This window comes from Triturus cristatus, chromosome 4_1, assembly GCF_964204655.1.
Source record: "Triturus cristatus chromosome 4_1, aTriCri1.1, whole genome shotgun sequence".
Lineage (NCBI taxonomy): Eukaryota > Metazoa > Chordata > Amphibia > Caudata > Salamandridae > Triturus > Triturus cristatus.
In genome coordinates this window covers 53445970-53460410 of record NC_140585.1, presented here as the reverse complement: position 1 = coordinate 53460410, position 14441 = coordinate 53445970, and the positions used below count along the sequence as shown (strand labels likewise).

The 14441-nt window shown below is 47.2% G+C and overlaps 1 protein-coding gene across 2 annotated transcripts in view; it reads right to left on the bottom strand.

Annotated features, from left to right (window-relative positions):
- The window catches only part of LOC146839457 (uncharacterized), a 70924-nt gene extending 58528 nt beyond the window's left edge, over nucleotides 1–12396 (bottom strand). For both annotated transcript variants that reach the window (XR_014981086.1, XM_085651528.1), the window contains exons 1-2: nucleotides 12244–12396; nucleotides 11493–11555 (exon numbers count right to left, since the gene is read on the bottom strand). Coding sequence is in view for 1 of the 2 variants with exons in the window: in XM_085651528.1 (XP_085507654.1) it covers nucleotides 11493–11555; nucleotides 12244–12264 (84 nt within the window). In the remaining variant the exon portion in view is untranslated. The remainder of the gene's footprint in view (nucleotides 1–11492; nucleotides 11556–12243) is intronic.
- Nucleotides 12397–14441: the final 2045 nt, after the last annotated feature.

The following is a 14441-nucleotide window of genomic DNA, read 5'->3' as shown; positions in this document are numbered from 1 at the left end:
TGCTGGCAGTTACGCAGGGGTGAGGTACCTATGCACGCTATTTGTGAGGTTCACCACGCCCCCACACACCCCTATACACCTACTAGTGAATAACGGTAGTAAGGTACACAAGTGGTTCACCATGCCTCTGTTTGGGCAACTAGCCGTTGCGAAGCTGCTCCGGGGTGGAGTACGTTTATGTGTTTTGCAGGTTCTATAGCTGATAACTCGGTTTACGGAGTGGCAGTATACACAAGACAAGGGGAGATTGGTGTGGGGATACCACATCACAGGTAAAATATCATTGCTATGGCCACGCCCCATAATAGGTTTAAACTATTGATCTGGAACATCAGGGGTATGGGGTCAGCAGCCAAGCGGCCCAAGATACACGTATTAAAAACACAGGGCTGTCCACTTTGCTCTATTACAGGAGACACACCTTACAAATATTGAAATGCAGCATCTCCGAAGGCACTGGAGAGGGCAGGTGTACGCCACAGGATACTCTGCTTTTGCTAGGGGTATCCTGATCTGGATTAGGGCAGAGGCTCCCCTTCAGGCAGTACAGATTAAAATTGCTAGGGAAGGTAGATATGTCTTGGTGGAAGGGAGACTGGATGGTAAACAATTGAATGCATCTATGCTCCTAACCAAGTCTCCGTGCCCTTCCTTACCCGGTTGTCAACGCAGTTGAGTTTGATCATTGAAGGGGACATGATCTTTGGAGGGATTTTAACTGTGTGGCAGATACAGGTTTAGATTGCTTGACTCCACCTTCACGAGGGCACCAGAGCAGAGGACTGCGAAGGGGTTTTGAGAGTGGATGGAGAACTGGGTAATCGAGAATGTCTAGAGAACACACCATGGCATAGAAAGGGATTATTCTTTTTACTCTAGTCTGTATGCCCTATATATCAGATTAGACTAATTCCTTTGTTCTGAGCGTCTGTGTCAGTTTGTCCAACACACTGAATACTTTGGCCAAACTATATCTGATCACAGCCCACTGTTAGGGAGGCTGCGGCTAGGGGAGGCCCGACCAGCAATCCCTATGTGATGCCTCTACCCCAGTGCCTTGGAGGATGATGCATACCGAGAGGGCCTCCGGGAAGCCATCTCAGACTATTTTGAACGGTCTCCGATTTCCTTACTGAATGAGAGGCCTTAAATTGGTCGACCAAGGTTATTGATTGGTGCAACGGTAGGAATCAAGAGAGAGACCTTGAGCGAAAATTGATAACTCTCAATAGGGTCATACACGGTCTCGACAAATGCGCATGCACAGACCCTGATGACGCCAAAGAACAATACAGCGCCATATTGGTGAGGGTTCGATACCATAGTTATAAAGAGTATATAACTAGGGTGCATAACAGCGAGGTAAGGCGAGAAAACTGCTGGTTTGGCTGGTGCAACCAGAGAGCATGGAGGCCCCAATTACTCATTTAAGCATACCAGGTAAAGGTAGGTATATTCTCAGGTCGTTATTAATTAAGTCTTTAGAGAGACCTTACTGAACCCCCTCTGACTGCAAAGTCTCACCCCAGATAATGACGAGGGTCTAGGAAGAACCACTGCAACCCAAGAAATTAAATGTGCCATAAGAGATGTGGCACCAGTGAAGACACCGGGCTCCGATGGCTTGCTGGTGGGATTTTATTCTACTTTTGCTGGAATATTGGCTCCGTGGTTAGCCGATGTATGTGCTAAGGCACTGGAGAAATGAGAACTCCACACACCACCAGGGATGCACTAGTTGTCCCACTACCCAAGACAAAAATACAGGGGGCACCTACCACGGCCTGTAGAACATTGACCATTGTCCAAGCCGAACATGAATTTTAAGATCCTAAGCAAAATTCTTGCAATGTGATAATTATGAGGAAAGACTTCTGCAAACGTTAGTGCACCTAGACGAATGCGTATTCAAACTGCAGCATAGTACTTCCCTTAACCTGTACCGCTTGTACACGGTTCTGCTCGCTCCTCCGCTAGAAGGAAGGGACCAAGCGGGGATAGTGTCAGTTGACCTGGAAAAGTCTTTTGACACAGTTAGTTGGTCTTACTTGTAAGCGGTTATGGTCAAAATGAGGCTAGGAGCTGCCTGGGTTGCCTGGTTGCATTTGTTATACACCAACCCCACTGCCAGGCTCTGGACAGGATTTTTTCCAGCTTGACGACATTTATCGAGGTACTAGACAAGGGCGCCCTCTGTCCCCACTCCTGTTTGCCCTTGCAATTGAGCCACTAGAGTAGTTATGTAGAACACAAGGACAAGGGAAGAGCATTATAATAGCCGGATCAGAGCACATAATGTCATTGTATGCCAATGATTTGATCTTTGTTTCCAATATGGAAACAGATGTCCCCTTCATATTGCAGCTTCTGCAAGAGTTTGGCGAGGTGCCGGGCTGATGGTGAACCTGACGAAGACTTGTGTCTTGACATGTTCCTGGGATCGAGCAGGGCACAGACTGTTGTACCGGGGATTCACTGGTCCTCCCCCTCTACCTTCCGCTACTTGGGGATACAAATTTATCATAAACTCGAGAATTTGTGAGAAGGTAATCTAGGAGCGGCACTACGTTTGTTGCCAGCTGTGTGGCCTGTTGGTTATCACTGAGATTCGCCTCATGGCAAGGTTTGCCAAAATGATAATCTTGCCCTGGTTGCTCTAGTACTTTACCAAATCTCCCCACATGGGTAACCATGTTATGGTTTTGCCAACTGGGCTCGCTGCATAGGGAGCTCTTATGCATTGGAGGACACCATAGGATGTTCTTAGCCCCTGTTCTGTGGCCCATTCTGGAAAGGGGCTTGTGGGGGGCCAGACTTCGAATTATATTTTCTGGTGGCCCAACTGCAGCGGATCACAAAATGGCTGGTCGGAGTGATCCTGGCAGAGCTAGGACCAATTAGGGCTGAATCTATCCAGGAAGCATTACTGGTGGGGCTTCGGCGGAGGGTGCCTGGGAGGGGGAGGGGTGGCTTGTTACTGGTCACAGCACTCCGATGCTGGTGGCGATGGGTCAGGTGAACACTGGACTGCCCGTTGTACGCCCCATACCTCCCATTGTTGGGACTACCTCATGCTAACCCCCCCGATGTTTTTTCCAGGGACGGACTATCTGTATAGGAAAAGGAAAAACACAAAGGTGATTTGCCTGACTACTGATACAAGGGAGCCTTTGAGCGTCTGTGGAGAGAGTCCCTCCGTAGCCACCAGAGAAGGATTAATATGGACCTCTGTGAGCCAGTATTTTGTAGATAGTCCTACCCTGCAGCAGATCCTTCACACCAGTGATGGACAGACGCCTCCTCAAGAGCTGAACCTACACTGTGTTGATCCTCTCCCAAGGGACTGTGCCTATGTCTGGGGTGCTCAGTTGTCCCACAGGCCATAAAGGATGAGCAGCCTCGGACAACACCTTAATCCTCCGGAAAATAAAAAGAAAATGGGCATTTCTTTGTGCTTTGTCGCTTGACTTCAATACACATCTGAGCTAGGGTGACAACTACACATGGTGCATATTTTCCAGACCACCACAACATAGGAAGGGCTGGGTGTGACTGGCTGACATCTGCATTCATCTTCATACTGATGGTCTTCATGGCCTTAGAGAGGGAGAGGGCGTTCACACTTTACATTTGTAGAGGCTGTGTCCTGCCCTCAAACAATGGGCTGATTTAGCCCCTACTGACGTCTGGAGCCAGGGCTGGGTTGAAAGGGATTGTTGCCCACTTCTAAGGGTTCCTTTGAAATCACCCCTTAAACAAAGACAATTTTGAGTACAATTACTGTGGCTCTGACCTCATGTTTTTAGACACGGCATGGGACTTGTAACCAGGCGCAGCTGGCTCTACATGCTGCACATTGTCAGAGTACTGCCAGGAGAAACCTCTACTGGGAATACCTGCTTTGCTGTGTTGGGCTGCTGATTGCTGGGCTGCAGGAGAGACTGCCACTTTCCATCTGGGCTGATTGTGCTGGCCTGCCTGCTTGTCTTCCTGCTCTTTGTGCCCTCCCAGTGCTCTCCAGGGGCTTGTGGGCTTGCCCCACCTGTTCTTGTGGGGGTTTGAGGATTCATAAGGATTCCTTTGAACCACCTGGAAATTGGCCATGGGACTCTTGAGTCTGGCCACAATAAACGTTCCCATCAGCGTGCAGTGAAGCATGTGTGGAGAGCTTTACCCCTGGGACAGCAGCACTTCCATGCTGCACAAGATAAGGGAACTCCATGACAGGCTGTAGCTTTGAAATCCGCACTGCCATTGTTTTTCTAGCCAGAAGGGGGCTCCCAGCTCCAATCCTCCCACCATGGGCCGGGTCCACAGGAGAGGCCAGGGGTCGTGCTACAACCCAACTTCAGCCCACGTGGTGGCACCTACCAGGTACTGTAGAGAAGATACCGCCGCCGCTTCTCCTTTGCGAGTGACGCTGCTCTTGAAAAGGGGGCTGAGCTTGACAGAGTGGTTGCAGCTGCACAGCGCACTCGCGGGCAGCTGCATTTTTTATTACTCTGCACGCCTGGCTGAGATTTGAAATGCAGGGGTGTGGAAATTTTTCCAAAATCTACTTGGCCAAGGGACAAAATGTTTCACCAATCTACTTGTCCTGGGAAGGTAACTGCTTGCCCCGCCTATTCCATAAATTACTAAGGGAGGTCTGCACAAAGAGAACCTGCAGTGCAACATACTTTGCAATATATATTTCAAGTGCAAGTCCAATTATACAATGCATGGTCATGCACTCTTAAATGCAACTGTTGTAGGGTGGCTGTACAGCATGCGTGCAGATGTGTCAGTGTGCACTGCACCCAATTATCAACTAATTTGCATGTAACACTTTCATATTAAGACAAATAGTACCTAAAGGCAGAGTGCAGACTTATAATTTACTACATTTCTGGAAGTGTTTTTGGCACAGACAAGACTTTGTCGAAATATGAACCTATAGGATAAAAGGGTGTTCTCCATCATAGGGCGAACTCATAGCTGTCCAGCTTCAAAAATACTCAGATGTGATGCTCTGATAAACTTGTGAATGGGAATAGCTGCACTTCTTGGCAGAGCTTATGAACGGTTCATGGGGCAGCAAAATCAAGTAGCAGATGTGCTGCGGCTCACTGAGGCAGGATACTTAAGTACAAATACACAAGAGGCAGTAATATAGGCAGTTAAATCAATCTCTTATTTTACACTTCTGGTCAGGTGTGGTGTGTTTATATTATTGTGCACTCACCGCTACATCTCTACATTCTTCTCCCACACAAAGAGCATATGCAGCACTGGCAGTAGCAGTACAGGGTTCTCTCTTGCATATAGTAATGGCAGCAGCTGAGTAAGCTACCCTAACATGAAAAAGTGCAGCTCACCAACTGATGTTCAAGTTTGTCTCTCAGATCTGTAGGACATGTAGCAGCAGTGATATCTTTATACTCACACAGCTGGAAAGCAAGCGTTGGTCTCACAGAGAAGGGAAGGAGTGTTAGTTTGAAAAGACAGTAAATCTAGAAGTGCAGAGCTGAGCATCATTGAGACAGGGGCTAGTGAGTAACTGCAACCACTCAAAATGTCATGTCACACCTAGCAAGGATGCCCAGGCTCAGTCACAGTAGAGTTGGAAACTTTGTCCTGACCTCTTGGATAGTCAAATGGTATCTGGTGAATGAAGTTTGTTTATTCTTCAGCAGATTTAGATCCAATAATAACTGAACAAACACCCAAAGCGCCACTACTTTATTTTACTTTCCTCTCATGACACATCAGGGCTGGTGGCTTAGTGGACTAATGTGTCCACTGTAAGGCTCTGTGTTTGACCTTATGGTCACAGGTTCAAATCCTGCTGGCTCCACTTAGCCTTTCATCCTTCTGAGGTCGATAAAATTAGTAACATTGAGTTGGGTAACAATAAACAAATGTTATTCAGCGCCAAGATACCCTTCTGGGTGAACATGTGCTTTAAAAATGCACGTTAGGTTATCAAGCCAGGACACAGGCGTAAACACTTAGGCTCTTGCACTGCATGTGGTATAAAGTCCGAGTTCAGGATTCTTTCCTTTCACCTTTAAAACTGGGAAAGCTTCAGAATCTGCTTCATCTGTGAAAGGAAAGCACCATGCTTGTCATGTGAGCCTGGTGTGGGCATTTAATTTTTGCAAAGGTATTGGAGTGCTTTTCATGAGCACCAGTTACATTACAAAAGGTCATGAGCATTTTTGTTTAGGCCAGAGCAGATTAAGTGATCTGCCCAGAATCACAGGATGTTTAGCAATGCTGAGACTTGAACCTGGTCCCCAAGGTTCAAAGTCGGCAGCTCTGGCTGTAACTGGGGAGTTGGGAGCTGGGTGGGTATGTGTGTGTGAAGGGCATAGGGATGGTGGTTGGTAAAATGGTGGGGCAGTCCCACTCTCTCTTTAAAATAAGGGGACTCGTTGCTCCCTTCTTTCAGTCTGGAGTCTATGACAGGAGGCCCTCCGCCTACCTCTTCTCCTGCCCTGCTCTCCAAACCCCATGGCAGCAAGTCCTGAATACTGTATTCAGAGGGCAGTGTGAGTGCAGCAGTGGTATCAGGCACAGCCTGCGAGCTGTCTGCTCAGTGGTTGAAGTGCATTAAAAAAAAAAGTATGGGAACTGTGATGCTGCATGAAAAGGGGGAGGCAGGGTTAGAGAGTCTGGGGGGGGGGGGGGTCAAAGTAGTGGCTAAAAAAAAACAAATATTTTCTAACTTTTTGTGGTCTTTCACCTTCAGGTAACTACATGTATAATGGACAGCTTTAGTTGAAATGAAAGTTACGTTAATCAGTGGGATATTATGAAACCTCTATTAGTTCATGCACTGACCAACCCATTAACATTTAGTACAACAGGCAGAAATCTCTCTGACAGACCGTCCTAGGCACTGGCACCCACATGTGCAGACAGCACATGCATCTCTATGGAACGGTGACTGTGCAGGTTTTGCTGCAGAGTTCTGATGCTAGCCACAAGCATCCATCTTGCAGGACACTCAACTCCACCAACTGTCAAAAGAGCCGGGCCAGCCCTGGATTATTTGGGGTAGAGGTGGAGGCTGTGAGATGCCTGTACACAGGGTCTCTGCTGAAGGAGGTTCTGGTCACCGCAGGTGAAAGGGGCAATGACACAGCTCTTTATCCGCAGGGGCCTGTCCTGGAGGAATTGATTCCACCTAGTAGTGACACTGAACCAGTGTCAATGTGGGCTTATGACCCTGAGATCTCCTGAAAATCATTTCTGTACTCAGAATGAAAAATAATGTGGATGGGCGTGTGAAGGCATCGAGAGGGATTTTGGGCTGGGAATGAGGTTGAGGGGCAGCAATAGGGGGGGGGAACAACAGTCTAAACATTCTTAATGTACCTCCAACGTACCCAAGCATTGAGGGCTCTTTGTCTAAATAGATCACATCACAGGCAAACTATGACACTTTCAGATTACAGCCTCCATTCCCTGTAAGAGGACAGCTAAGGAGGTCGAGAGTATGCTGCAGTGATTGGTTTGTAACCTACGTGCCAGATAGGAGTATGGTAGTTTGGTAGGCTTTTGCACCTGCTACCACATACAAGGTAAAAAGACCCCTGCAGTTCCCCTGCTCCGACCCCAGTGGGTTAGATCATAGGAGGGGGATTTGGGGAGGAAGAGACAGGGCCGATGCGCTTGCAGCACGTGGCTGCAGGCAGCACTCACGATCCTCACGAGCCAAGCAGTTTTTCAAAAGATAGTTAAACACACATGTTCCAAAACATAGCAGGAAAGAAAGCATGAAACATTGGCCCGTGAGAGAAAAATAAGGCGAGGGAGAGTGAATGAGACGAATAGTGTTACTCATGTCACAGTGTGTGCAATGTGAGGCACACACACACTATTGATTCGGGACCCTGGAATTTCAACATCTTTTCGTCTTTACATATATTATATGTAACAGCACACAGCGGCTCACTGTTCACCACCTTAATTCTCATACGGGCAAAAAGTAGACTAATTCGATCACGCACTTTGCAGGTAACAGATAGCAGCTTCTGTCCCTAAAGGAAATTAATATAAATCAACCATCCGCCCCATCACTTTTTTTTGTTGTTGTAGGTTCTTGGTAGTTTAATATTTACTTGCTGACAGCTCCTTATTCCTCATTCTTTACCTTTATGGTGCACACAGCCAGGTCTTCTGTGAGTTGTCTGGCTTTTTCTCCTCAAGTTTAGGGCTATTCCTCTCCTCAGTTGGAAGTCCAGCAGCTCTTCCTTCAGGGCAGGAAACAACAATAGTATTTTGAGAGTCCGAGGCTATGTCTGAGCCTTGAGGGCACCCTGGTCAATTACCCGTTCGGAGGTGGGATCCAGTGCTCCTTCCAAATCCACAGCGAGTACGAGGAACTGGCTCCGGGAGACCAATCTATTCAGTTCTAGGGGGCATTGGAGGGAAGCTGTCTTCATCTGTTTGCTTCTCTTGCCCCAATCGCCATCCAGTTCTGGTGTGTAATGGAGCCGGCCTGTTTTTCTTCACCCTGCAATCATCGTTTTCATTAAACGGCTGCAGAATGAGGCATCCGAGGCCAAACTGTTTGTGGATTACCGTGGGGCAAGGAGGGCTCCGAGGCGACCCGCGAGGAGGCACAGCACTCCGGCTGGGGCGGTACGGGAAGGAAGTGAATGCGAGGGAGGGAGAGGGAAGATGGAGAGAGAAGAGGAAGAGAGAGAGCAGACAGGGACAGCAGATAAAGAGAGAGCTAGTGAAAAGGAGAAGAGAGGGGGCAAAGCAATAAAGGGGGCAGAGAGAGGGAGAAGCAGAGGGAAAGAGAAGGGAGAAGGGCTAACGCAAAGAGGAAGAGAGACAGACAGGGGGAGCAGATTAAGAGAGTAAAAAGCAGAAGAGAGAAAGAAAGCCGTCCCATCACTTTTCAAATCCACCAGCTGTAATGGGCAATACAGGGTAAAACAAACATATTGCTCATTTGCTATAATGCTACCGTGTGGTTTAGCTGAGATACTGATCACGGGAATTTGAAATGTTTTCAACCCGGTACAATTCCTTAACGCCACATTTAGTATAATATGAGCCGTTGCATAGCAGAGCTCCACTTACAGAACAGTCAGCTCCAAACCCCAAGTTAGCGCGCTCGGTTTTCTCTCCTGGATTCTGAACTGAGCACTAGAATAATACTGTTATTTTCACTGCAATCCGTTGAGCTCTCAGCAGGATCTTTGCATTTTTTTTCCTTCGCGAGCAGAGAGAATAAAGTTAACTGTACTCCTACGCCCCGCCCCCTGGTGCCGCAAGCTCACTTGGCATTAACTGGGTAACATTAATTACACTCTTTCTCCTCACCTCTGTCTCAGGTCGCGCCACCAGCACCAAAATATTTCTGCTACCCTCGTGTTAAAATTGAGACAGCTTCCTCGTGGTTCTGCATGTCCACCCCATTAAGCTTGAGAAAGCGAGACTACCGCTTATTGAGACTGACTTTCCAGTCCCCCAGCCAATCACTGGCGAGAGCCCAGTCCTGGGCTGCTAGCCAATCACAGGCTTCAAAAGTGTCTCCGGCTCTCTGGCAGCCTTTCTGATTGGCTGCAAGTCCCAGAGTGCTCCGACCTGTATTATGCATGCGGTTTAATGTCTACTTGTCCATCGGACAAAATAGACATTAAATCTTCTTGCCCGTGGTAAAAATCAACATGGCTCGGGCGTCGGGCGATATGATTTCCCCACCCCTGAGTGTAGTAACGTTGGCCCCGTGAGTGAAGCATCGCCCACATTCGGCCACAGCTCTTGTGCTTCCCGCAGCTGCCCTGCATGTTTGCGTGCAGCTGTCCTTTTACCATTTCAAACCGTGAGAGACCCAGTGAGGTCTCCACGCCATTATCCACTGTGTGTGCCTCCCCCCCCCCCCCCGTGTTGGGACGTACCATGAGGCCTCTGCTTGGTGGTGACATTACGGGGTGAGTCCTCGATTTAGGTCCCCCAATTAGGAACTTGCTGATTTAGGAAAAATCTTGCTAGAAAGGAAATATTACCTTAATGTACCTAGTAGGTGCCCACGTGCTCCTGTTCCCTATGAGAGATGCCTAATGCCTGTATACAGTGTAGTAGAAGTGTAAGTGTGATGCACCCTCCACTTATGGTGTTGCTAAGTGATCTATGTACTGCTGGTGATATTTGGTGATTTGGGTGTTTTTCCTCCAATCTACTTTGCATTATATGCACTGATGTTATAATGTATGTTTTAATTCTTGCATTGTCAGGATAATGAGTACTATCTCAGTATTTGCATAATCTGCACAGTATTTATGATATTTCTCCTTCCAGTCTTGTTTTATGTATAATATACCATATATATTTTCATACAATCCTGTGTGGAGTTTCTTTTGTGGTGTGTTCATTCTGTTTTTGTGGGAGTGTGTTGCGCAAACACTTTACACATTGCCTCTGATGATAAGCCTGACTGCTCTGTGCCAAGCTACCAGAGGGTGAGCACAGGCTATCTTTGGTGTGTATCTCACTTGCCCAGACTAGAGTGGTTCTGCCTGGCTTAGGTGCATACCCCAGCCAACCAGAAACCCCACTTCTAACATTGGTGATCAGCAGTGGGATGCGACTTGTGTTTGCATGTTACCTCAGTAACTCATTGTTGCACTACAACGCTCCACTTAGACCATTAAGTGTTTTTCTCCTGTTCTCCCCCCTTGGTCATTTGTATTTACTAACACAAGAAAGATTTAAGCAGGAGGGTCCTAGGGAAGTTTTAAAGACCTGCATAGGATTGTATCCCCAATATTATATGTCAAAGAAAGGCAAAATCTTTGGGTCTAATAAAAAAAAAGGGGAGTGGTGTAGGGAGGGGGAAAGCACAAAAGCCATAGACTATATCACACAAACCCAGCTGTGGGAAATTCCCTTTTCAGGACGAAATCCCTCACTCACCAGAGGGGACATGCTTCATCATTTGGGATTCTCCTCTCAAAGGAAAAACCTAGTTCCTTTGAGGGCTACAACCCCCTCTCTGAGAGGGAGGAGCTCAGGGATGTTTTAGTGTCTACTCTACCAGGATATTCTAAATCCACAAGCAATGAGAACTAAAGTGTGAGTGAGGGCGCAGTGCAAAGAAAAATAAATGGGAGGGATGTGACAATAAAACTAGCTAGAGAGGACCAAATGCGAGCTTTATTCAGATGTACTCTCTGCCAGGAGTAAAAACAGTGCACCTGCGGTATGGTTTGAACCGCATGTGTGTTCTGGAATGTCGTGGTCAACATGTTTCAGCCATGATGCCCCAGGGTCGGGCAAGGACCTATTTAGATGCTGCTGCTAAAAAGTGTTTTAGTGGAAAAAAACAAAAATACGGAACCAATAATACTCCTGGTTCGTCTTCATAAGAAGGTGACTGTACCTCATAGGAACAGAACCATAGGTGAGTGATATATAACCAGTGGCTTTATTAGCTGTGTAGATATACAACATGAATCAAGAAAAATCAAAGAAAAGAGAGAGACTCTTACCCGCAACTGCTGGGTAAGAAGCTCCACTTCAACCTGGCGACGGCTCTGGAAGGGGGCACCGCTCTACAAAGAAAACCAATGGCGGTGCCTGTGTCAATCGCACGTTAATATACTACCCACAAATCATTACCCACAAATCATTACAGATACTACAAGTTGACTGACCGGGGTAGGGATAGTTACAAGAGAATGCGTAAGAGAGAACACATTGTACATAAAGGCTGACACAATCTAGACGCTTACACCGCAAGAATACATTGTAAAGATGTATAGGAGTGAAAGTTGGTGCCTCTCCTTAGTAAAATGTGCTGCCTTGAGCACAGGAAACAAAAGCATAGACTATCCCGTCCTCAAAAATCGCTATGGACTTTGTGCTTTATTGCAAGAATATCTGGGCAATAAAACAACCCTTTTCCACGCCATACATATGTTAATTGTAGTGTGATGTCATCAAAAAAGGGGGGGAGAAGGTCGATTCTTGACACTGCTGAGTAAATCGTAAGATAATGCAACAGGCATATGTTGTTTACTCTAGCCTGAGTTGCACCCTGAGAGATGATGGGATCACAACATGGCTTCAAGAAATAAAGCGTTCTCGCATGGAGTCTTAACCTGTTACTACCTTTATGGTATCCCCTGTTACTAAATAGACGCACGACAGAATTTTCATAGCCCCATGTTGGTAAAATGGTCAAAACGGTTTGTTTACCAGGGAATTAAAGCTTAAAAAGAGCCCCGCCTCGACACTCACCTCTCTGTCGTTACTCCGCATAAGCCTGTGACCGGAGGTGAGAGTCAAGAGGCGCGAGCTCTCTAATATGCGGCTGAGTCAATTGGGAGATACATACGGAACCGGTGTGTGAACCCTCCCTCAGGCCTCGGCATGCAAGCGGCAGGAAATACTACTATTCCACAGCGCATGCGCAAACCCCAAATAGCATGACGGGAAATGTAGTGCAAACCTGTAATCGGAATTTGAGAGCGCACGTTGTATATGCGTGCCCAATAACATTAAGAAAACCAAGAACCCTCGGTATGTTCACTGCTATTAAAAAAGTGTTTGAGCCCTCTAATATGCGGCAGATTCAATTGGAAAACTACGGAGCCAGTGTGTGAAAAACTCCCTCAGTACGCGTACTGCATATATCAGGAATAATTGCTATCCCACAGTGCATGCGCAAACTCAAAATAGCATGACGGGATTTGTAGTGTAAACCCGTAATCGGAACATACGAGAAGCACGTTGTATGCGCGTGTGAACCAATTATATCAAGAAAAACAACTCAATATGTTCCCTGCTATTGGAAAAGTATTCCCAATTAAAAGTCGCGATGTAATCAATAGTCACGCTATAATGCATCCAAAGGCCTAACAGGAGTCGTAGTATGTACTGTCATGACTCCATGAGTATGTAGTAATGATGCATAGTAACTCTGCTTTGCATTATTCAAGTGGGATGTTCTATCAGTTTCCGAAAAAATGAATGTACACAAAGAAAGAGTTTATTTAGCTCCTTTTGGCAAACAACCCTCTATTGATATGACGGCAAAGTGTACCCTCACAAGACTTGTTACTCATAGAGAGACCCACTGGATCTCGTCATTCAGGCCTGTATTGTCACTATTTAGTCCATGTATTTACTCCCGTTCCAGCTCTTACACCTGGTTATCCCGTTGTTGCACTCGTGTTTTTGTACCTTGCCAAAATGGAATCTACCTTTGACCTGTTGTGTTACACTTCAGGAGAGTTAGAGGTGTTCTGCAGGGAGAGGGGAATATCTTTGAGGGAGGAATCTCCCAAGTGGGTCCTTATCGATGCCCTGTACTATATTGAAATGGACTGTGAAAAAGTGCCAACAGAGAACCAGGAAAGTGGTGGATTTAGGGAAGACCATGAGGAGGACCCCAAGATTAGTGAAGAATCTTAGTGGGGCGGTTCCCAAACCACAACCCAAGTGGGCAGTGACCCTGACGAGTTTGAGAAGGAAGGAGAAACTGACTGCGCAGGGACACCAGTAGAGAGAGAGTACCCCATAGATAGGGCGTCCCTCACGGGGTCTAGTGCCGGGGGCAGTGTCAACTCCCATACCCTGTCTTTTGAGGAGCTCAGAAATAGACAGGCTGAGAGGGACCTGGGGGTACAGCTGGCATAGCTGGCTGTAGACGAGAGAAGGGCAAAGGCGGAAAGAGCCTTAGCTGAGAAGAGGATGCAGAGTCTGAAGGGGCCTTTGCCAGAGAAAAACTTGCTCTTGAGGAAAGGAAACTGGGCTATGAGCATAGTTGGAAAGTTCTGGGTTTGCCAGCGCTGAAGGTAGAATCCACTATTGGCAGCTATATAGAGCCTTTGTTTGTGGATACTTTGTTGCCTTGACTGGAGCCCTTGCCCTGGGCATTTTGCAAGCTGAACTTCTCCTCCGGTCCCTGACGCTCCCTGCGAAGAGAAGCCACGGGCGCAGGAGCGCCATAAATTTCACGGAGATATCCGGTGGAGCGGGAGCCTTTGTTTGTGGATACTTTGTTGCCTTGACTGGAGCCCTTGCCGCGGGCATTTTGCAAGCTCAACTTCACCTTCGGTCCCTGACGGTCCCTGCGAGGAGGAGCCATGGGCGCAGGAGCACCATGAATCTCACGGAGGTATCCTGCTGCGCGGGACTCGCGCGGGGATGCAGCCCGGGCCATGAACGAGGGACTAACCGAACATCCCGAAACCATATTAGATTCGATCATCTCTCTGTTATTTCTCTGTGCCGCTAGGAGGGACTGAGATCAGTGACTAATTGCAGTATATATATTTGGTATAAGGATGGGGAAAAGAAAGGCGGTTAGCGGAAAGGCGGTTAGCGTGCAGCCTTCGTCGGGAAAAAAAATTCCGGGTGACAAACAACAAACACAACAATCTCTACTGAGTAACCTAACTGGAGCTATGAGGGCGTTAGAGAAACAAATATCT